Source organism: Carcharodon carcharias, chromosome 7 (assembly GCF_017639515.1).
Source record: "Carcharodon carcharias isolate sCarCar2 chromosome 7, sCarCar2.pri, whole genome shotgun sequence".
Lineage (NCBI taxonomy): Eukaryota > Metazoa > Chordata > Chondrichthyes > Lamniformes > Lamnidae > Carcharodon > Carcharodon carcharias.
Window position 1 is genome coordinate 10,039,293 of NC_054473.1, and position 22,214 is coordinate 10,061,506.

At 45.3% G+C, this 22,214-nt stretch overlaps 1 protein-coding gene across 5 annotated transcripts in view; it reads right to left on the minus strand.

The window, feature by feature from the left end:
- podxl2 (podocalyxin-like 2) overlaps positions 1–22,214 on the minus strand; it is a 60,944-nt gene that overhangs the window by 22,778 nt on the left and 15,952 nt on the right. For 4 of the 5 annotated variants that reach the window (XM_041192141.1, XM_041192140.1, XM_041192145.1 and 1 more), the window contains one exon: positions 9,937–10,209. In XM_041192141.1, coding sequence (XP_041048075.1) covers positions 9,937–10,209 — 273 coding nt within the window. Of the gene's footprint in view, positions 1–9,936; positions 10,210–21,818; positions 21,912–22,214 lie in introns of those variants that run through there. The other variant, XM_041192143.1, reaches the window with a different exon arrangement.

The window sequence follows — 22,214 nt, forward strand, 5'->3', positions numbered from 1 at the left end:
CATTTCTCTATTTAGTGGCGTTCATTGAGCGAGAAATGCTGACCAGAACAAAACTCAATTCTTCTTTTCAATAGTTCCATGGACAGTGCAGCACTCTTTCACGACTGCATTAACATAGAATCACAGAACATTTAATGCACAGAGGAGACTGTATATCTGCGCTAGCCAAAAAAAGCCTAATCCCACCTTGTTACCCTTGGTCCAAAGCTCTGTACGTTATGGCACTTCAAATGCATATCCAAATGTTTCTTAAATGTGATGAAGATTTCTGCCCTTCCCATCCTTTCAGTTCATGAGCTCCAGACCCCCACAATCCTCTGGATGAAAAAAATTTGTCAACTCCCCTGTCATCCTTCTGTCAATTATTTTAAACCAATGCCATCTGGTTATTGTCCCCTGTTATGGGAAATTGGCCCTTCATATTCACTCTATTTAGGTCCCTCATGATTTTATACCCCTCAATTTAAACTCCCCTCAGCCTCCTCTGTTATAAAGAAAACAACCTCAACCTGTCCAATCTTTCCTTGGCTAAAATTTTCCATTCCAGGCAACATCCTCATAACTCCCTGTACCCTCTCTCGTGTAATCGCATCCTTCCTGTAATGTGGTGATCAGAACCCAATGGTGGTGTGGTCTAACAAGCGTTTTATTCAGTTCTAGCATAACCTCCCTGCTCTTGTATTCTATGCCTTGGCTAATAAGGAAAGGTACCCCATATGGCTTCAAAACCACTTATCTACCTGAAGCTTCCAGCTTCACCTGCTCCACCCACACCCCCCACCCCCCTTTAAACAGTATAAATTTCATCACATTTTTACTTCTCGTTAGCTTTGAAGAAGAGTCATACGGACTCAAAACGTTAACTCTGTCTTTCTCTCCACAGATGCTGTTAGACCTGCTGAGTTTATCCAGCATTTTCTGTTATTGTTGTGATAGCCTCATTCATTCTTTGTATTACCTCATTAAAGAATTCAATCTAGTTTTTTTTAATTCATTCATGGGATGTGGGCTTCGCTGGCTGGGCCAGCATTTATTGCCCATCCCTAATTGCCCTTGAGAAGGTGGTGGTAAGCTGCCTTCTTGAACCGCTGCAGTCCATGTGGTGTAGGTACACCCACAGTGCTTTTAGGAAGGGAGTTCCAGGATTTTGACCCAGTGACAGTGAAGGAACAGTGAAATATTTCCAAATCAGGATGCTGAGTGGCTTGGAGGGGAACTTTCAGGTAGTGATGTTCCCATATGTCTGCTGCCCTTGTCCTTCTAGATGGTAGTGATCATGGGTTTGGAAGGTGCTGTCTTAGGAGCCTCAGTGAATTCCTGCAGTGCATCTTGTAGATGGTACACACTGCTGCCACTGTGAATTGGTGATGGAGGGAGTGAATGTTTGTGGACGTGGTGCCAATCAAGCCAACTGCTTTGTCCTGGACAGTGTTCAGCTTCTTCAGTGTTGTGGGAGCTGCACTCGTCCAGGTAATGGGGAGTATTCCATCACACTCCTGACTTCGCCTTGTAGATGGTGGACAGGCTTTAAAGAGTCAGGAGGTGAGTTACTCATCGCACGATTCTTAGCCTCTGACTTGCTCTTGTAGCCACAATATTTATATGGCTTGTCCAGTTCAGTTTCTGGTCAATGTTAACCTCCCAGGATGTTGATAGAAGGGGATTCAGTAATGGTAATGCCATTGAATGTCATGGGGCGATGGTTGGATTCTCTCTGTTTGGAGATTGTGTGGCATGAATGTTACTTGCCACTTGTCAGCCCAAGCCTGGATATTGTCCAGGTCTTGCTGCATTTGGACATGGACTGCTTCAGTATCTGAGGAGTCACAAATGGTGCTGAACATTATGGAATCATCAGCGAACATCCCCACTTCTGACCTTACGATGGAAGGAAGGTCATTGATGAAGCAGCTGAAGATGGTTGGGCCTAGGACATTACCCTAAGGAACTCCTGCAGTGAGGTCCTGGAGCTGAGATGACTGACCTCCAATATCCACAACCATCTTCCTTTGTGCTAGGTATGACTCCAATCAGCAGAGAGTTTTCCCCCTGATTCCCATTGACTCCCATTTTGCTAGGGCTCCTTGATGCTATACTCTGTCAAATGCTGCCTTGATGTCAAGGGCAGTTACTCTCAGCTCACCTCGGAAGTTCAGCTCTTTTGTCCATGTTTGAACCAAGGCTGTAATGAGGTCAGGAACTGAGTGGCCCTGGCGGAACCCAAACTGGACGTCAGTAAGCAGGTTATCATTAGTTATCATCAAGTGCTACTTGATAGCACTGTTGATGACCCCTTCCATTACTTTACTGATGATTCAGAGTAGACTGATCGGGCGATAATTGGCCGGGTTGGATTTGTCCTACTTTTTGTGTACAGTACATACCTGGGCAATTTTCCATATAGCCGGGTAGATGCCAGTGTTGTAGCTGCACTAGAACAGCTTGGCTAGGGCCCTTCAACACGGCCCTTCCTTAACAAATCCGTGCTGACTGTCCTCAATTAATCGTGCCTTTCTAAATGACGATTTATACTGTCCCTCAGAACTTTATCCAACAATTTGCTCATCACCTGAGGGTAAGCTGAGTGGCCTATATTCGGCCAACCCCTTTCTCCCTTTTTAAACAACGATACAACATAAGCAGTCCTCCGTTCTTCTGACACCACTCCCGTGGCAAATTGGAAAATGATGATCAGAACCTCCTTTATTTCTTCATTTGCTCCTCTAAGCAGACTGAAGTATATTCCATTGAGCCTAGTGATCTATCCATTTTCAAGAATGTTAAGCAGCTCAATATTCCCTGTCTCACTATGTTTATCACATCCAAAATCTCTCACTCCTCCTCCTCAACTAAAATGTCTTATTTTGTCCCTTTCTTTTGTGAAAACAGATGCAAGGCATTCATTAAGAACCAGGCCCATATCTTCCGCCTCCGCACACAAGTTACCTTTCTCATCGCTAATTGGCCTTACTCTTTCCTTAGTTATCCTTTTGCCTCTTTATGCATTTATAAAACATCTTTGGGTTTTCCTCGATTTTACCAGCCAACATTTTCCAATGCCTTTTCTTCGCTTTCCTAATTTCCTTTTTAATTTCACCCCTGAACTTTCCATACCCCTCCAAGTTTACCACAATATTGAGGTTTAGGATAAGCATATTTGTTTTGCCTTATCCTTCCCATTCTCTGTGCTCTCTAATATCAAGGAGGGGTCTAGATTTGGGAGTCCTACCCTTTTCCTTTGTGGGAACATATTTGTTCTGAACCCTCCCTATATCTTACCTGAATGCCTCGCACAGCTCTGACACTCAGTGACCTTCGAGTAGTTGTTTCCAGAACACTTTTGCAAAATCACATCTTAGCTTAGTAAAATTGGCCTTTCCCCAATTTAGAACCTTACCCTATTTCTTATCCCTTACCATAACTACATTAAATGTAACTGAATTTGATCACCACCACCTGAAATGCTCTCCCACTGATACCCTCGCCACCTGCTCAGTCTCATTCCCTAAAACTGTTTTGTTGTGTGGTCAGGGTCTAGCCGGGGGTTTCGGGGTTTGTCTATTCTCCCAGAGTATGGCGCTGAAGCCAAGGGACCCAGGCTATTGCTCTGTAAACATGGGTTCAAATCCCACACTGCAGCTGGTGGAATTTGAATTCAGTTAATAAAATATGGAATATAAAGCTGGTTTCTCAAAACCGTTACTCTTTCTTTACAGCAAGTATTTACACATTTGGACCCCTACATGGGGTTGGAGCTTCTCCTCCTTCCGGGTCTCTCTTACTTTCCAGCCATGTGATCCGACATCATTACTACGTCAGCATCATGTATGCTTTTGATATTAACCCTTTACTTTACAAATTCGAACTCCAGAACTGCTCCTCCCCCTCGTGGGCTTGCCATGTATTGGCTAAAGTAAAGTCCTCAATTTTAAAAATGCTGTGCTCTTTCACACTGACTTTAGCCCAGTTAACACAACAATGGTTGAAATCCCCTATGAAATCCCCTCTATTGCTTCTGCACTTAGTCTTTCTATTTCCCTCTGAATGTTTGGAGGTCTACAGCAGACAACCAGCGGTGTGATCGCTCCTTTTTGTTCCTTGGTACTGTAATGGTAACGTTGTTAGACTAATAATCCAGAGAAGCAAGGTTAATGCTCAGGGTCATGGGTTCAAACCCCAGCATGGCGGTCGGTGCAATTTGGAATTCAGTTAATAAAACCTGGAATATAAAGATAATGGTGACCATGAAACTATATGCATTGCCACAAAAAAAAAGTTCACCAATGCCCCTTAGGGAAGGAAATCTGCCGCCCTTATCCAGTCTGACCTACATGTGACTCCAGACCCACAGCAATGCAGCTGTCTCTTAACTGCCCCTCTGAAACGGCCGACCAAGCCACTCAAGTTCAAGGGCAGTTAGGGATGGGCAACAAATGCTGGCCTTGCCAACAATGCCCACGTTGCATGAAAGAATAAATTTAAGATCCACATGGCCTTATTCGATGATGTTTCTGATATATCATTTCTCCTCACGGCTGTGATTGTTTCTACACCAGCATTGTGACTCCTTTTTTTTTAAATCTCTCCCTCGATCCCATCAGAAAATGCTTTTACCAGGAAGGCTGCGTTTATTGAGGCCATGATACTAGGGGGGAGTACTTTCCAAACGTGTGCGGATGCGATCAGCGACATCATCGTCAACAACAGCTGTCTGCATGAAAAATGGCCTCCACCTTCACCGAGACCTGCCAGGCCAGCACACAGGAGCTGGGAGGACTCAGCGGATGGCTCTTGATGCACCCTCTTCAACAGATGGAGGCTGCCTCCCACTCGCTGCCCTTTGTAGCCACCTCCTTACTGCCTTGCTCGATGAGAGGGGCGCCAGAGGGGTCAGGAGGGAGGTCAACAGACAATGGGCGCACAATGACACCAGTAGTGGGAACAGACAGAGCGGGTGCCAAGTTCTTGTGCGGCTGGATTTCACAGCCCCATCAACGGGTGTGTTTTTGGGGTGTGGTGGGGGGGAGGGGGGAGGGCAGGTAAAACATAAGGGGTGCTTTTATCCCACCACCTTCCCATCCACCCCCAATCCGGTCCCAATAAAACGGTGGATGAGAAAATGGCAGAGTGCCGACCTCAGCAGCCCACCTACCATTTTTAAAGAAATAATTAACGGGCAACTGATCTTGTTACCAAGCCAATTGACCTGTATTTCATGCTGCCCATGCCATAAAACAATTGGCCTGGGTGGGGGTGAGGAGCCTGATTTTGAAGAAAAATCTTTGTAAAGGTGGGAAGGAAGGAGGCAGAGCATTCTGGGAGTGCATCAGGAGCAACCCCCCATCATTTCATTGCCCCTTTGTTCTTCCCCACTTGGCCAACAAACCCCACACACCCCCTCCCCCTCCCTCTCCCCCTCCCTGGACTCTCTGATCCACCCTGCCCAGAAAAACCCAACTTGCCTGGCTCTGGCATCCATCTTCTCTCCTTCACGGAGATGAACCCACTACTAAGTTCTGGCGCTGATGGAAGAGCTACTGGCCAATCAGGTGGGTTTGCAGCTCCCAATAGAGGGTCTTAAGGTCAGTTCTTCCTCCCACTGAAGGGCAGAAGTCCCACTCTCGGATTCTTTAGCCTGCCTGCCGCACATTATATATGCAACCCCCCCGTGAAATTCAGCCTGTGGTATCAAGAGTTACAGTGAACCAGGAATATTGGAGTCAGACTTGAACCCACAAGCTTCTGATCCAGAGCCAAGAGTGCTACCCACAGAGCCATAACTGATATATGGCATTAATATAGTGAAATATTTCATGTAGTTCATACAATGAGTTACTTTGAAATGATTGTTGCAGGCCTTGGAAATTTAACTGGACGAGCCATATAAACACTGTGGCTATAAGAGCAGATCAGAGGCTAAGAATTCTGCTGAGGGTAACTTGCCCTCTGACTCACCAAAACCTGTCCATCATCTACAAGGCACAAATCAGGAGTGTGATGGAATACTCTCCACTTGCCTGGATGAATGCAGCTCTGATCACACTCAAGAAGCTCGACACCATCCAGGACAAAGCCACCCGCTTGATTTGCACCCCTACATCACAATAAATATTTACTCCCTTCACCACCGACGTACAGTAGCAGCAGTGTGTACCATCTACAAGATGCACTGCGGCAATTCACCAAGGCTCCTCTGACAGCACCTTCCAAATCCACGACCTCTACCATCTAGAAGGACAAGGGCAGCAGATGCATGGGAACACCACCAAGCCACACACCATCCTGACTTGGAATGATATCACCATTCCGTCACTGGGTCAAAATTCTGACACTCCCTCCCTAACAGCACTGTTAGGTACTCACTGTTGAGTGTACCTTAACCACTTGGACTGCAGTGGTTCAAGGAGGCAGCTCATCACCATTTTCTCATGGTCAATTAGGGACAGTTAATAATTGCTGGCCTAGCCAGTGATGCTCACATCTCAAGAACAAATAAAAAAAAATCTACAAAAAATATTTAATTATGGAGCAGTCTCTGAGGATCATGAAAACCAAATTCTTAAGCTTCCAATTGGTTGCACAGAGGTTCCAGTATATAAATGTAGGCCAGTTGTTATTAGTCGTGACTGGGCAGTTCAATGCTTTTCTTTGATCACAGCATCTAGTTGTTGTGCTAAACACAGGGGCTCAGGTAAAGATTAGATGCTAGCTGGGATTTTTTTTTAAAGTAGCTTATCTGAGCTACAGAAACTGGAAGCCAGAGTAATGCTAAATTGCTGTCCACGATTGGTAGAGAGAGAAGTTCCCAGGAATAATCCGATAAGCCAAGGAATCTTCAGCCTCAAAGAGAGACATTTCAGCCCAAAGAAAGAAAACCTGAAACAATACTTTGACATACACTAAGGCAGATGCTAGGTACAGGATCCTGAAGGCCAAGTCCAGGGCTAAGGAATACTGCTTTGCACAGGAGGTGGGGCACTACATAAAGGCCTGTCCGCCATCTACAAGGCACAAGTCGGGAGAGTGATGGGATACTCTCCACTTGCCTGGATGAGTGTGGCTCCAACAACACTCAAGGAGCTCACCACCATCCAGTTCAAAGCAGCCCACTTGACTGACATCCCATCCACCACCTTCAACATTCACTCCCTCCTCTTACATGTTCTGCATTCGCATTTGCCATGAGAATGGGTCAGTGTTGAAAGACTATCATTTTTATGATCTGCACTTGGAACGTGGGCATCGCTGGACACTGGGCCCATTTAAAAAAACAAAGCCTGCATTGCCAACACTTCCCAACAAAACATCCTCACCCTCCCAGTCCCTCGAGGTCGGAGCAGGGTTGCCAGCTCTGGTTGGACATATTCCTAGAGGTTTCATGACTTGACCTCTCACCACTAATTGCCCCGCCTCCCCCCAACACTCTTGCCATCACTGTCCAACATGTCAGTCCTCATGGACTTCCGAGTTCATTCCCTTCCTGTGGGACATGAGCAGCAGCAGAATTATACACTACCATAATCTGTAATCTCATGGCATATCCCCCACTCTACTACAAGCTACTCAGCAGATTCAATGAGCAGTGTCAGAGGGCATGCTACAAGCAGCATCAGGCAAAGCTAAAAATAATATACCAAACTGGTGAAGCTACAACACTGGATTATAGTGGGAGCAGCAAGCTTTGGACAGAGCTAAGCGGTTCCACAACCAACGGATTAGATCTAAGCTCTGCACTCCTGCCACGTACACTCATGGATGGTGATGGACAATTAAACAACTCACTGGAGGAGGAGGCTCCCCAAATAGCCCTATCCTCAAAGATAGGGGAGCCCAGCACATCAGTGCACAAGGCAAGGCTGAAGCATTTGCAACCATTTTAGTTGATCCATCTCAGCCTTTTCCTGATGTCCCCTGTATCACAGATTCGCAACTCAAATCACTCCATGTGATAGCAGGAAATGGCAGAGTGCATTGTCGACAGCAACAGCAATGGCCCCAGCAACTTCCTGAATGTAGTACTGAAGACTTGTACTCCAGAACTTGCACTCCAAAATTTGCTTCTAGCCAAGCTATTCCAGTCCAGCTGCAACACTAATATCTATCTGATAACATGGAATATTACACACAGACAGAAAATGCTGAAAAAACTCAGCAGGTCTGACAGCATCAGTGGAGAGAAAGACAGAGTTAACTTTTCGAGTCCATTTGACTCTTGTTCAGAGCTAAAGAGAAGTAAAAATGTGATTACATTTATACTGTTTAAGGGGGGGCGGTGTTGTGTGGAGCAAGAGCAGGGTGGAACTTCCAGCATCACCTTAAACAGTATAAATTTCATCACATTTTTACTTCTCTTTAGCTCTGAACAAGAGTAATATGGACTTGAAAAGTTAATTCTGTCTTTCCCTCCACAGATGCTGTCAGACCTGCTGAGTTTTTCCAGCATTTTCTGTTTTTGTTTCAGATTTCCAGCATCCGCAGTATTTTGCTTTTAACATGGAATATTACCCAGTTATGTCCTGTTAATTCAATCAATTACTGCCCCATCAGTCTACTATCAATCATCAGCACAGTGGTGGAAGGTGTTGTTGATAGTGCTGTCAAACGGCATTTACTCAGCCACAAACAGCTCTGTCTGTGTCACTCGGATCGAGACCTGATTACAGCCTTGCTCCAAACATGGACCAAGAGCTGAATTCCAGTGGTGAGGTGAGAGTGACTGCCCTCGGCGTCAAGGGCAGCATTTGACAGAGTGTGGCATCAAGGAGCCCTAGCAAAATTGAAGTCAATGAGAATCGGGGAAAAACTCTCTGCTGTCTGGAGTCATACCTGGCACAAAGTAAGATGGCTGCAACTGTAAGAAGCCAATCATCTCAGTTCCAGGACATCATTGCAGGAGTTCCTTAGGACAGTGTCCTACACCCATCCATCATCAATGACCTTCCCTCCGTCATAAGGTTAGAAGTGGAGATGTGCGCTGATGTTTGCACAGTGTTTAGTTCCATTCGCAACATCTTTGATAGCAAAGGGCAACAAAGCAAGACTTGGACAACATTCAGGCTTGGGCTGAGAACTGGCCATTAAAGTTTGCATCACACAAGTGCGAAGCAATGAACGTCTCCAACAGAGAGAATCTAACCACTTCTCATTGACACTCAATACCATTACCATTGCTGAATAGCTGATTTTCAACATCCTGGGAGTCACTAATGACCAGAAACTTAACTGGCTACAAGAACAGGTCAGAGATTGGGAATTCTGCAATGAGTGATTCATCTTCTCCTCCCCCAAACCTGTTCACCATCTACAAGGCACAAGTCAGGAGTGTGATGGAATACTCTCCACTTGCCTGGAAGAGTGCAGCTCCAGCAACACTCAGGAAGCTCGACACCATCCAGGACAAAGCAGCTTGCTTGACTGGCACCACATCCACCACTTTAAATATTCACTCCACCACCAACACACAGTAGCACCAGTGCGCACTGCTTACAAGATGCACTGCAGGAACTCACCAAGGATCTTTAGGCAGCACCTTCCAAACCCGCGACCTCTACCACCTGGAAAGACAAGGGCAGATAGGTAGGAACACCACCACCTGGAAGTTCCCCTCCAAGCCACACACCCTCCTGACTTGGAAATGTATCGCCGTTCCTTCACTGTCGCTGGGTCAAAATCCTGGAACTCCCTCCCTAACAGCACTGTGGGTGTACCTACACCACATGGACTGCAGTGGTTCAACTGCAGGTGGCTCACCACCACCTTCTCAAGGGCAATTAGGATTGGGCAACAAATGCTGGCCTAGCCAGCAATCCCCACACCCCCGGAACAAATAATAACATTTATAGTCTTTCAGCCGCCTTGCTATTCTCGTGGTGCAAATGAATACAGAACATGTAAAAGCCTCACTCTCTGTAATACTGATGCCACTGGCAGACAAACCTGAGGACAGCCCTCGGTCTTCATGAACTCCTGAATTCCAGGATGGTGAGCTGTTAAATTCTTCCTGAATACTTTCCGCCGTCAGTGACATTTCAACCACTGATCTGTCTGCCATTTCTTCCTCTGCCCATAACGTATCTGTTTCCACTTCTGCTGATGGGAGGTCCAAGTTAGACACTGTGGTGAGATCCCTCTGTGGAGCAGCCACGAAAATGCCGGTGACTGACTCTCCAGCCATTGCAAGAGAAAAGCACAATGAACCTAAACAAAGAACTGGGATAAAATTCAATAAAATTATCAGCAGTTTATGAAAACAACCAACCGTATGCAACCTATGATCTCCTTCTACAGGCCAAAGTACAATCTACCTTTCAATGGACTCTACCTAAGCCAATGAGCCTCATGTGGAAAGAATCTGCATAGATTTTACCTGAATACCATCTCCCAGAGAAATCGTAAGAAACTGGAGCAGGGGTCGACAATTTGGCCCCTCGTACCTGCTCCACCCTTCAATAAGATCGCGGCTAAACTTAGACCATAAGACCGTAAGACATAGGAGCAGAAATTAGACCATTCGGCCCATCGAGTCTGCTCCGCCATTCAATCATGGCTGATAAGTTTCTCAACCCCATTCTCCAGCCTTCTCCCCGTAACCTTTGATCCCCTTACCAATCAAGAACCTATCTATCCCCGTCTTAAATACACTCAATGACCTGGCCTCCACAGCTCTCCGTGGCAATGAATTCCATAGATTCACCACTCTCTGGCTAAAGAAGTTTCTCCTCATCTCTGTTCTAAAAGGTCTTCCCTTTACTCTGAGGCTGTGCCCTCGGGTCCTAGTCTCTCCTACTAATGGAAACATCTTCCCCACGTCCACTCTATCCAGGCCTTTCAGTATTCTGTAAGTTTCAATCAGATCCCCCCTTATCCTTCTAAACTCCATTGAGTATAGACCCAGAGTCCTCAAATGTTCCTCATATGTTAAGCCTTTCATTCCTGGGATCTTTCTCGTGAACCTACTCTGGACCCTCTCCAGGGCCAGCACATCCTTCCTGAGATACGGGGCCCAAAATTGCTCACAATATTCTAAATGTGGTCTGATCAGAGCCTTATAAAGCCTCAGCAGTACATCCCTGCTTTTATATTCTAGTCCTCTCGAAATAAATGCCAACATTGCATTTGCCTTCCTAACTACCGACTCAACCTGCAAGTTAACTTTAAGAGCATCCTGGACTAGGACTCCCAAGTCCCTTTGCACTCCAGATTTCTGAATTCTCTCCCCATTTAGAAAACAGTCTATGCCTCTATTCTTCCTAGCAAAGTGCATGACCTCACACATCCCCACGTTGTATTCCATCTGCCACTTCTTTGCCCATTCTCCTAACCTGTCCAAATCCTTCTGCAGCCTCCCTGCTTCCTCAATACTATTTGTCCCTCCACCTAACTTCTACATCAACTCCACTTTCCTACCTGCTCCCCACATCCTGTGATTCCTTGAGGGATCAAGAACGAACCAATCCCAGCCTTGAATATAATCAACAGTGGAGCATCCACATCCCTCTGGGAGGAGAGAATTCCAAATATTCAGAGTCTGCTGAGGTAAAAAAAACTTCTCTAGCCTCAGCCATAAAAGATCGGCCCCTTATCCTGAGACCATGCCCCTGTGTTCTAGATTCCCCAGACAGCGGAAACAATCTCTCAGCGTCCCCCAGTGTCTATCCCGTCAAGCCTCTTCAGAATCTTGTATGTTTCAAGGCGGTCAACTCTCAGGCCGGGATTTTCCACAGGCAGGAACAGTCGCTGGGCCGGAGGCGGTGGGGGGTGGGGGTGGGGGTGGAGGGGGTGGAGGTTGTGGGGGGAGAGTGTTGGGGGTGGGGGATTAAAAAATCTGGCGAGGCAGGATTGGAAAATTCCAGACTTATTCCTCCAAACCTCAGAAAGTAAAGGTCAAATTTACTCATCCTCATTACCGAGGGATCTGGGTGTTCTTGTGCATGAAACACAAAAAGTTAGCATGCTCATGCAGCAAGTAATTAAGAAGGCAAATGGAATTTTGGCCTGTATTGCTAGGGGGTTGGAGCTTAAAAATAGGGAAGTCTTGTTACAACTGTACAGGGTGTTGGTGAGGCCGCAACTGCAGTACTGTTTACAGTTTTGGTCCCCGTATTTAAGAAAGGATATATTGGCACTGGAGGCAGTTCGAAAGAGGATTCACTAGGCTGGGATTCATCCTGGGATGAAGGGGTTGACTTATCAAGAACAGCTAAAAGGTTAGGCCTTTATTCATTAGAGTTTCAATGAATGAGGGGTGATCTTATTGAAACATACAAGATTCTGAGGGGGCTTGACGGGGTAGATATTGAGAAGATGTTTCCACTAGTGGGGGAATCTCGAACTAGTTGCAGAATAAGGGGACACTCATTTAAAACTGAGATGTGAAGGAATTTCTTCTCTCAGAAGGTAGTGAATGTCCAGAATTCTCTATCCCAGAGAGTTGTGGAGGCCAGGTCACTGAAAGTATTTAAAGAGGAGGTAGATAGGTTTTTGAAATATCGGGGAGTCGAGGGTTATGAGGAGCTGGCGCAAACGAGGAGTTGAGCCCTGGGGCAGCTCAGCCATGATCTAATTGAATGGTGGGGCAGACTTGAGGGGCCGAATGGTACCCTGCTCCTATTTAAGTTATGTTCTTATGTTATGTTATGTAATTGGACAGCTCTCTCATCTCTCTTCAATCCTTCTCAAACAGTAAAATTGACAGAATGACCCTATATTATGTCCTGTACCACTTCCCTTCCTGGGCATAACACTTGCATGAGCTCATTTACTCAGAGAATATCATATTTTAATCAACACTCAAAAAACAAATTGTCAAAGGGCTTCAGGAGATAAAATGAACCTGTGTGTGATCAAAGTAGGACTGAAAGCTGGGCAGAGGTGACGTTATATTACTAACTGGAAAGCATTCCATTGTACCCATTCAATTCAAAGCAGAATATTTTTTAAAAGGTGAGAAACTTGTAAGTGCTCATGCTCAGAGAATTGGTTGTGCTTCTACATGGAATGCAGAGAGTTACCAGTAGGAAGTCAAATGGCATGTTGTCCTTTATTGCAAGGGGATTGGAGTACAAGAATAAAGAAGTCTTGAGACAGTTGTACAGGATTTTGATGAGACTACATCTCGAATACTGTGTACAGTTTTGGTCTCCACATTTAAGGAAGGATATACTTGCATTGGAGGCAGTACAGCGAATGTTCGCTAAATTGGTCCGTGGGATGAGGGGGTTGTCCTATGATGAGGGGCTTAGTAAATTGGGCTTATATTCTCTGGAGTTTAGACGAATGGCAGGAGATCTTACTGAAACCTACAAAATTCTGAAGGGGCTTGATAAGGTAGATGCAGAGAGATTGTTTCCACTGGTCAGGGAACCTAAAACATGGGGGCACAGTCTCAGGATAAGGGCCAATCATTTAGGACTGAGATGAGGAGAATTTTTTTCACTGTGAATCAACCTCAGAGGGCTGTAGATGCTCCATCGTTGAATACACTTAAGGCTGGGATAGACAGATTTCTCAGAAAATTAAGGGATATGGGGAGTGGGAGGGAAAATGAAGATCAGCCATGATTGTATTGAATGGCAGAGCAGGCTCGATGGGCCATGTGGTCTCCTCCTCCTCCCATTTCTTATGTTCTAACCCTTTGGCAAAGCATTTTAACATAGTTAAGCCTCAAATCTCCAACCCTATCAGATTTCTTCAAATATTAAACAAGCTCAATGCAGCAGGTTTCTCTTTACAACTTAAATGTTCTCCCGAAGTAAATATAGAGTCCAAATGGGTTAGTTTGTTCCTAGTTAAAGGTTGACTCTTTAGTTGGAAGGTGTTCCTAACAGACACACATCTGTAAAGTGTACAGAGGGCTGCTATAGCCAGTACTTACAATGGCGATGTTGGATCCACCTTACGGAGACTTACATAAAAGTTATGCAAAAACAAGCCGTTTGACCCAACTGGTGTTTATGAGCCTCCTCCCATCCTACTTCACCTCACCACAGCAGCACATCCTTCTACCCCTTTCTCCCTTATGTGCTTCACTAGCTTCCCCTTAAATGCATTGATGTTATTCACCTCAACCACCTCCTGTGGTATCGATTCCCTGTTCGGGGTAGAGAAGTCTCTCCTGATTTCATAATAGGATTTATTAGCGACTATCATAATTATGGATATGATTTTTTTAACCCGCCCCTCACCCACGTTACAACAGGTGGATACATCTGCTCTGCCTCAACATAAATATATAAGTATATAATATTTAAGCATAAATAAAAATTTTAACACCTATTTTACACTCTTCCGTGTCCAAGGTGAGGCATTACATGCTACAGGTGAGAAGGTTCTAATTCTGATTTATTGTGAAGTAAATGGCTTCGGCTGTCATGGCAGGGGTTACAATTAGCCTCAGAGCTCTGGGCCAGGCAAGGGAGGGGGTGGTGGGGGAGTTGGGGCACAGGGTTAATGGAGATAAAATAACTAAATAGTGTACCAGCCCCTAATCAGATCCTGCTGGAAAGCATGCGTGAGTGGTAATCAGGTGAGGACACAATTGGACTCGGCTGTGATGGAATTGGATGGGAAGTCCACTGGCAATGTGCTCATTATTTCCCGAGATGGACTCCAAAGGGAAATGTCATCTGGCCTCAAACACCAAAGAGCAAGGTACAATATGGCTGCTGTAGCCTTGGAGACAAACATCAAGGGCAGAATTTTGCCGTCGGCGAGCAGGGGGTGGGGCCGGCTCGCTGATGCGTAAACCGACGCGGAATGTCGCTGGGCGGAACCCCCGACCTCATCCCGCCCCATTTAAATTTTCAGGAAGGCGGGGACACAGCAAAATCAGCTGCCCGCCCTGCCGACCTGTCGATGGCCAACTGAGGCCATTGACAGGATCATTGAAACAATTAAAGGACCTGCCCGTCCAACCTTAAGGTTGGTGGGAAGGCCGGGACCCCCAGCGGGCAATAGCAAAAACATGAAACCTCATCCAGCAGCAGGATGAAGTTTCATGCAGGGTTTTAAAAAGTTTAATTAAGTTATAATGTAAATTATGAACATGCCCCATCTCATGTGACATTGTCACATGAAGGGGACATGTTAGGTAATTTTTTTTTTCTATTTTTAATCTTTTTCAAAGTGGAAGCGATCTCCCTGAGGCTGCAGTTAGCCTCAGGGAGATGTGCGCTCTTTTGTGCTCCGGGGGTAGCACTCTCGCCTCTGAGTCAGTTGGTTGTGGGTTCACGTCCCACTCCAAAGACTTGAGCAAAAAAATCTTGTCAGACACTCCCTGCGGAGTAGTGAGGGAGTGCTGCCCTGTCAGGGGTATTGCCTTTTGGATGAAATGCCCTCAAGGACCTGTTTGTCCTCCCAGGTAAGATGTAAAAGATCGTAGGGTACCTTTTGAAGAAGAGCGAAAGAGCGCACTCTTGCATTTGGAGAATCCCCCCACCTGCACAGAGATCGCACAGCGCTTCCCACCAGACATCACACTGGCCCACCCACATAAAATGGCAGCAGGGCCCGCTTCTCAGGCGGGGATCGGCTCCACACCCGCCGGATATTGGGTCGGGCCCGTCCGCCCGACAGACAGGAAATTCTACGCCAAGAGAACCTTCAGCGGAGATGGGGAGAAAGGAAGAACTTGCATTTATACAGCCCCTTTCACAACCACAGGACAGTTGCATCCAAAGTAGAACTTTTGAAGCGTAGTCACTGTTGTGATATAGGAAATGCAGCGACCACTTGAGCACCGCAAGCTCCCACAAACAGCAATAGAATAACGACCAGATGCTTTGTTTTAGTGATGTTGGTTGAAGGATAAACATTTGAGGAACTACCCCCCCAATGCTCTTCTTCAAACGGTACCCTACGATCTTTTACATCTCACCTGGGAGGACAAACGGGTCCTTGAGGGCATCTCATCCAAAAGGCAATACCCGTGACAGGGCAGCACTCCCTCAAGAGTATTTTGCTCAAGTCTTTGGAGTGAGACGTGAACCCACACCCAACTGATTCAAGGGGCGAGATTGCTACCCCCGGAGCTGATATCAAACTGTCGATGGAAAATCTAAAAAAAATTATCTTTTTGAAGATGCATTGATAGGGTTGTAGAGCTGCAGTGTGTGGGTAGAATCCTATAATGTGGGCATGCTGGAAGGTCAACTCAATGTGACTGCCTGTTTTGTTTGCCTGCACATGAGTAACACTGTGGGTGTTTGAGAATCACACAGACAGGGCCCAACATGCATCTCCTCTGTAAAGCGGCGGCTGGGAGGAGCCGCCACTGTTTGCTTCCTCAAATCAATCCTCAAACGGCCAACATTAATCATCAAAAAAACAGAGCTTGAATAAAAATGTGACAAACTGGAAGATTCAACTTGTAAAACAGAAAGGCTGTAAAAGTGTTTTCTCGGCCGCATCTTGATTTGCCTTCCTTCTTGGGGTAACTAATGGGGAACTGCAAAACCTCTCAGCAATAATTAAAGGGACAGTGCCACACTTCTTAGGGGTAATTAAAGGGACAGTGTCACACTTCTCAGGGTTAATTAAAGGGACAGTGTCACACTTCTCAGGGTTAATTAAAGGGACAGTGTCACACTTCTCAGGGGTAATAAAAAGGACAGTGCCACACTTCTCAGGGGTAATTAAAGGGGCAGTGCCACACTTGGCGTGGCTCCTTGGGCTCAATCCTAGGATCTGCCAGACTCCGAGTTGGTCCATCCAAATTATCCACCCGGACAGGCATTGAGCAACAGTTTGAGCTATCAGATCAAGAAACCTCTGCTGTGTTTCAAAGCATCAGCGTTCTTACATTGAAAATAAATATTTTAATATATATTATATATCAAGGTTAGTTAAAGGGGCAGTGCTATTTTCTTAGGTTAAATTATTATCTCCACAGCCACAGGACACAGATTTAGGATAATTGGCTGTCGAACCAGATGGGAGGGAGACAAGGCAATTTCTTTTATGTTGAGTTGTTATAATTTGCATAAAATTTATAGAACGGTGGACATGGTGGATTTTGGGAGGTTGTTTCGCCTGGCTGGAGAGTCTAAAATTAGGGGACATAGTCTCAGGATAAGAGGTCAATCATTTGGGACTGAGATGAGGAGAAATTTGAATCTTTGGAACTCTCTGCCCCCGGGGCTGTGGATGGTCAGTTGTTGGGCACATTCAAGTCCGAGTTTGTAAATTTTTAGATGTTGCAGGAATTGAAGGATACGGGGATGTTCCTGCTCCTATTTCTTAGTTTCTTTTGAGCAGAGCAGTAAGATTTTCCCTTATTCTTTCATGGGATGTGGCCATCGCTGGCAAGGCCAGCATTTGTTTCCCAACCCTAATCACCCTTGACAACTGAGTGCCTTGCTAGGCCATTTCAGAGGGCAGTTAAGAGTCAACCACATTGCTGTGTGTCTGGAGCTACACGTAGGCCAGACTGGGTAAGGGAGGCAGATTTCCTTCCCTAAAGGACATTAGTAAACCAGATAGGTTTTTCCAACAATAAATGATAGCTTCATGATCACCATTACTGAGACTAGCTTTATATTCCAGACTTATTAATTAATTGAATTTAAATTCCACCAGCTGCCATAGTGGGATTTGAACCCGTGTCTCCCAAGCATTAGCCTGGGCCTCTGGTTTATGAGACCTGTGACATTACCATGACATCACCGTCTCCCCTAATTGGATAGCCCCTGCGAAGAGCCAGAAGAGTCACGTTGGGCTAAATTACCTCCTTCTGTGGCAGGATGCCTCTGTGATGTTAAAGTTGAGAGACACTTTACCATGGCAACAACATCCCTTTTCAATATTCAGTGCAGAAAATAAAAGCTGACCGATTGACAACCTCTTCCTGGAAATCACTGAATGTTTCAGGAATCTATTTACTTGTGTGTCAAATATCTTTTCTTTGCATGTGTGGATTGTTCACATTCCCATTTTATCTTATATCCTTCACCTCCATTTGTGTCCAAGTCTTGAGTGTATCCATCACACCGCTGGTGTCAGAGTCTACATGTTACAATTTGTACCAAACATCAACTAGGCCAACAAGTACAAAAGTGTACAAAAAGGGAAAGAAATCCAATTATTTCCTCTAGTTCTTCTGAAATTCAGATAACCTGGAGGAGCCGCACAGCTGCCAATTTAGAGAAATTTACAATAATTAACCTCTAACTGACCCCGTGGGGAATAGCCAAGTAGCGCTCTTAATGGGACAGGTCATGCTTGCAGTTAAGTGATGTCGGTGAGCTCAGGCCAAGGACTAATTGCCAACAAACAAACAGGAAGTCAGTTCATGTCTTCCAATCTCATGGATAAATAGGGCAGAATGTAATTAAGAACATAAGAAGTAGGAGCTGGGGTAGGAGAATTGGCCCTTTGAGCCTGCTCCTTCATTCAACAAGGTCACGGCTAATCTTCTATCTCAACTTTACCTTCCCACACCATCCCCATATCCCTTTTGGAACCCAAAAGTCTATTGACTTCAGTCTTAAATATACTCCAACCACTGAGTATCCACAGTTCTATGATAGTGAACATTTTGAGTGAAGACATTTCTATTTTTTTAAAAGATGAAATTAACTCTGTGGAGTTGAGCATAACAAGGTTACACTTCCAAGAGAATTAAATCAAGCAGTGTATTTTTCATGTGTAACCCTAATCTGAGATGGAATATTCCATTGTGACTAGGCATATCCAGGAGAACATTGACTTTGGGTGATAAATGGTTGACATTCATTCGGCTGCCCATTATACATCTCTCCCGGTTTCACCTTCATTGACTTCAAAATGCACATTTCCATTGTCAATTTCCATTCCATTCAAAGTCAGGATTACTTTCACTGCGTCTTGATTCTAATGCATTGAGAATACAGGGAGCAGGAAGAAGAACATGGAGGATAGCATCATGTAATTATACCTCCTGGCTAGTCTCATCTACCCTCATGCTCTTTTCATCTTCAGTGGTGTTTTCAAACTGTTGTTCTTCACCAAGATTTCCCAAGTCTCACAAGCGTATGTGTTGGGGCCCCAATTATTCACCAGTGCTTCCCAACAAATTGGATGATGGGACAGAAAGCCACATATCCAAATTTGCTGATGACACAAAGATAGGCAGCATTGTAAGCAGTTTAGGTAAGAACATCAACTTTCGAAGGTACTAATAGGTTAAGTGAATGGGCAAAACTGCAGCAAATGGATTTCACTGTTGGCAATGTGAGGTCATCCACCTTGGACCTCAAAAGGATAAAACAGGGGACTTTCAAAATAGGGAAAATCTAGAAACAGTGGGGGTCCAAAGAGGCTTTGGTGGGGGTGGGGTGACGGGGAGGGCATGCAGGTACACAAAATGTCATGAAAATAATCAAAAAGGCTAATGGAATGCTGGTCTTTATATCTCAACGAATAAATACAAGGGTGTAGAAGTCATGCTTCAGCTAAACAGAGACAAGTTAGGCTGCACATGGAGTTACTTGTGAGTGGTTCCAGGCATCACACCTTAGGAAGGATATAATATGACATTGGAGGGAGTTTAGTGTAGATTTACCATGGTGAATCCTGAACTCCAAGGGTTAAATTACGAAGAGAGATTACAGAGAGATTACAGGGTTGTCTGCTCTGAAATTTAGAGGGTGAAGCGATGATTCGATCAAAGTTTTCAAGATATTAAAGGGGACAGGTAGGGCAGACAGAGAGAAACTATTTCTGCTGGTTGGGGAGTCAAGGACTAGAGAAGATCATCTAAGAATAAGAACCAGACCTGTCAGGAGTGAAATGAGGAAATATTTCTACACACAAACGGCAATTGAAGTGAGATCAATTGTAAAATTTCAAACTGAGACCGATAGATTTTTGTTAACCAAAAGAATTAAGGAATACGGGGCAAAGGCTGGTATACAGAGTTAGGTTGCAGTTCAGTCATGATCTCATTGAATGGTGGAATAGGCTCGAGGCTGAAAGGTCCACCTTGTTTCTTATGTTCCCATAACTCAGATGAAAGGTTACTGGAGTTCACTGGTGAGGGGCTGTCAACAATTTACCTCAGCATCAATAGCGGCCTCTGGATTAAGTCTACTTAGACCAGGCTAAGAGTCTCATCATAATCCCTGGCATCACGGTTCTCTGGATCTGGCAGCACTGAGGTGCCTGTTGTATTGGGTCGAACAAAGAAAGACTGGCCTCTTTGTGGCTGGTACAGACATTTTTTCTCCTCCGCGCCCCCAAGTCACTTAGCATTTGAGAAGGATTGAAAGAAAAGCAGAATCACATCATCCTCAACATTTTCCTTTCGTGAATTAGCTGAAATTACCCAATTGTCTCTCTCTAAATTTCCTGCCATCCCCCCTCAGTATTGCAGGGTTAACTCATTAACAGCAGCATTTATATAGCGCCTGCAGTTAAATATCTCAAAACCGCTTCACAGGAGCAATTTATCAAACACAGTTCGAAACCAGCCTCATCAGGAGATATTAGGGGAGGTTATCGAAAGCTTGGTCAAAGTGGTAGGTTTTAAGGAACATCTTAAAGGATCTTAAAGCCTTAAGGCGGAGAAGGTTATGGAGGAAATTTTAGAGCTTAGGGACCAGGCAATCAGGCCAGAGTTGGAGGAGCACAGAAATCCTGGAGGATTGTAGGCTGGAGGTTGCAGAGGTAGTGAGGGGGCGAGGCCACGGAGTGATTCGAAGACAAGGATGAGAATTTTTAAGATGAGCGTTGGCTGGAGCCAAGCGTAGCCAAAATTTTCAAGCTTTGTTCCATCATGCTGGTCTTAGGAGTGCAAGCAGGCCAAGCACGGACTTCACACAGGCACGCGAGTGAGCGCTACATAATCTCCCTGATGCATGGAGCTGCCACAGGGAAAAGAGATATTTTTTAAAAATAAGGGAAATAAAAATGTGATAAAACGCATCCCCTCATGCAACTCTGCTTTTATTTCATTTTTATTTGATCTCGGAAACCTCATCTTCGTTTCCAAAAAAATGCAAAGGCCACTTGGCCTTTTCGCCTGCCTGCCAACCGTTAAATTTTATGCTACATTAGAACCTACGTTAATTGATTACTTAATGGCCTTAAGAGGCTTTTTAATTGTCGGCGGGCACTCTGCCAGCTCCGGCATGCACCCTCTGACCGAACTATCGCACGACTGCACGTTGACATCGGCACACCCGGCTGACATCAACGCGCATCATTTCACGCTCAAGCGGGTCAGGCACGCACCAGCCCGCCTGTTGCGTGAAAATTTCCACCTTTAATTGTAGATGCCAGCAATTTCAGGCCAACTGGTCCATAATCCACCTTTCTGAAATAGCAGACTGACATGCGTAATTTTCACCCGTTCATCCACTCGCCCATTCACTAGCCCACCACCAAAGACTGGACCTTTAAACTCATCAGACAAAATATGACAGCTGTCGCGGTAAAATTGGGCCATGTCCCTGTCTTCCCCCAACTCTACCATGCTCCGAGAGAGTTCCCCAGGGAACGCTGCGATGCGCATCTCCGTGACAGCAGGGATCAGAAGATCCCGGAAGAAATGTGCAGCAGCATAGGGTCGGGATAACCTTGGCGTGCAGCGGCAATGCGCTCAGCATTCTTTGGTTTCCCCCTTTTTCACCTTTCCTAAATAGCAGACTGACGTGTAATTTTCACCCATTCATCCACTCATCCATTCATTAGCCCACAATCTAAAGGGATGGTACCCAAATTCCAACTTGTATTTTCCTCTCTCTTTCTCTTTCTTTCTCTCCCCACCCCCTCTCCTTTCTCAGTTTCACTCCTCTCTACAATTTGACCCAAGTCATGTGGACTCGACACTCAGTCTCTCTCACCACAGATGCTGCCAGACCTGCTGAGTTTTTCCAGCATTTTCTGTTTTCATTACGGTAAAGAAAGTGCTCGGATACTGAACAACGCTGGAGTCTCCTGATGGTGGAACCTTAAGCCGAAATCTTTCTGCTGACACAATGAAGAAAGGTTGAGCTACCAATGGCTGTGAGCAAAAAAGTAGGAACAAAAATCATAAAGGCATTAAAAAAATTTGTGCTTTTTCTTCATTTTCTTTTAACAGGGTAGTTTACTAGTCATAAAAAAATACAATATTATAGGTGGCATAGAAAGGCTGTTTGTCCAGGTGGGGAGGTTTGAGGTGGGAGGGCGGGTGATGAAACCTTCAGAAGTATATCCAATCAGAGTTGGCAACTGCTACGAAGAGAGGGGAGAGGAAG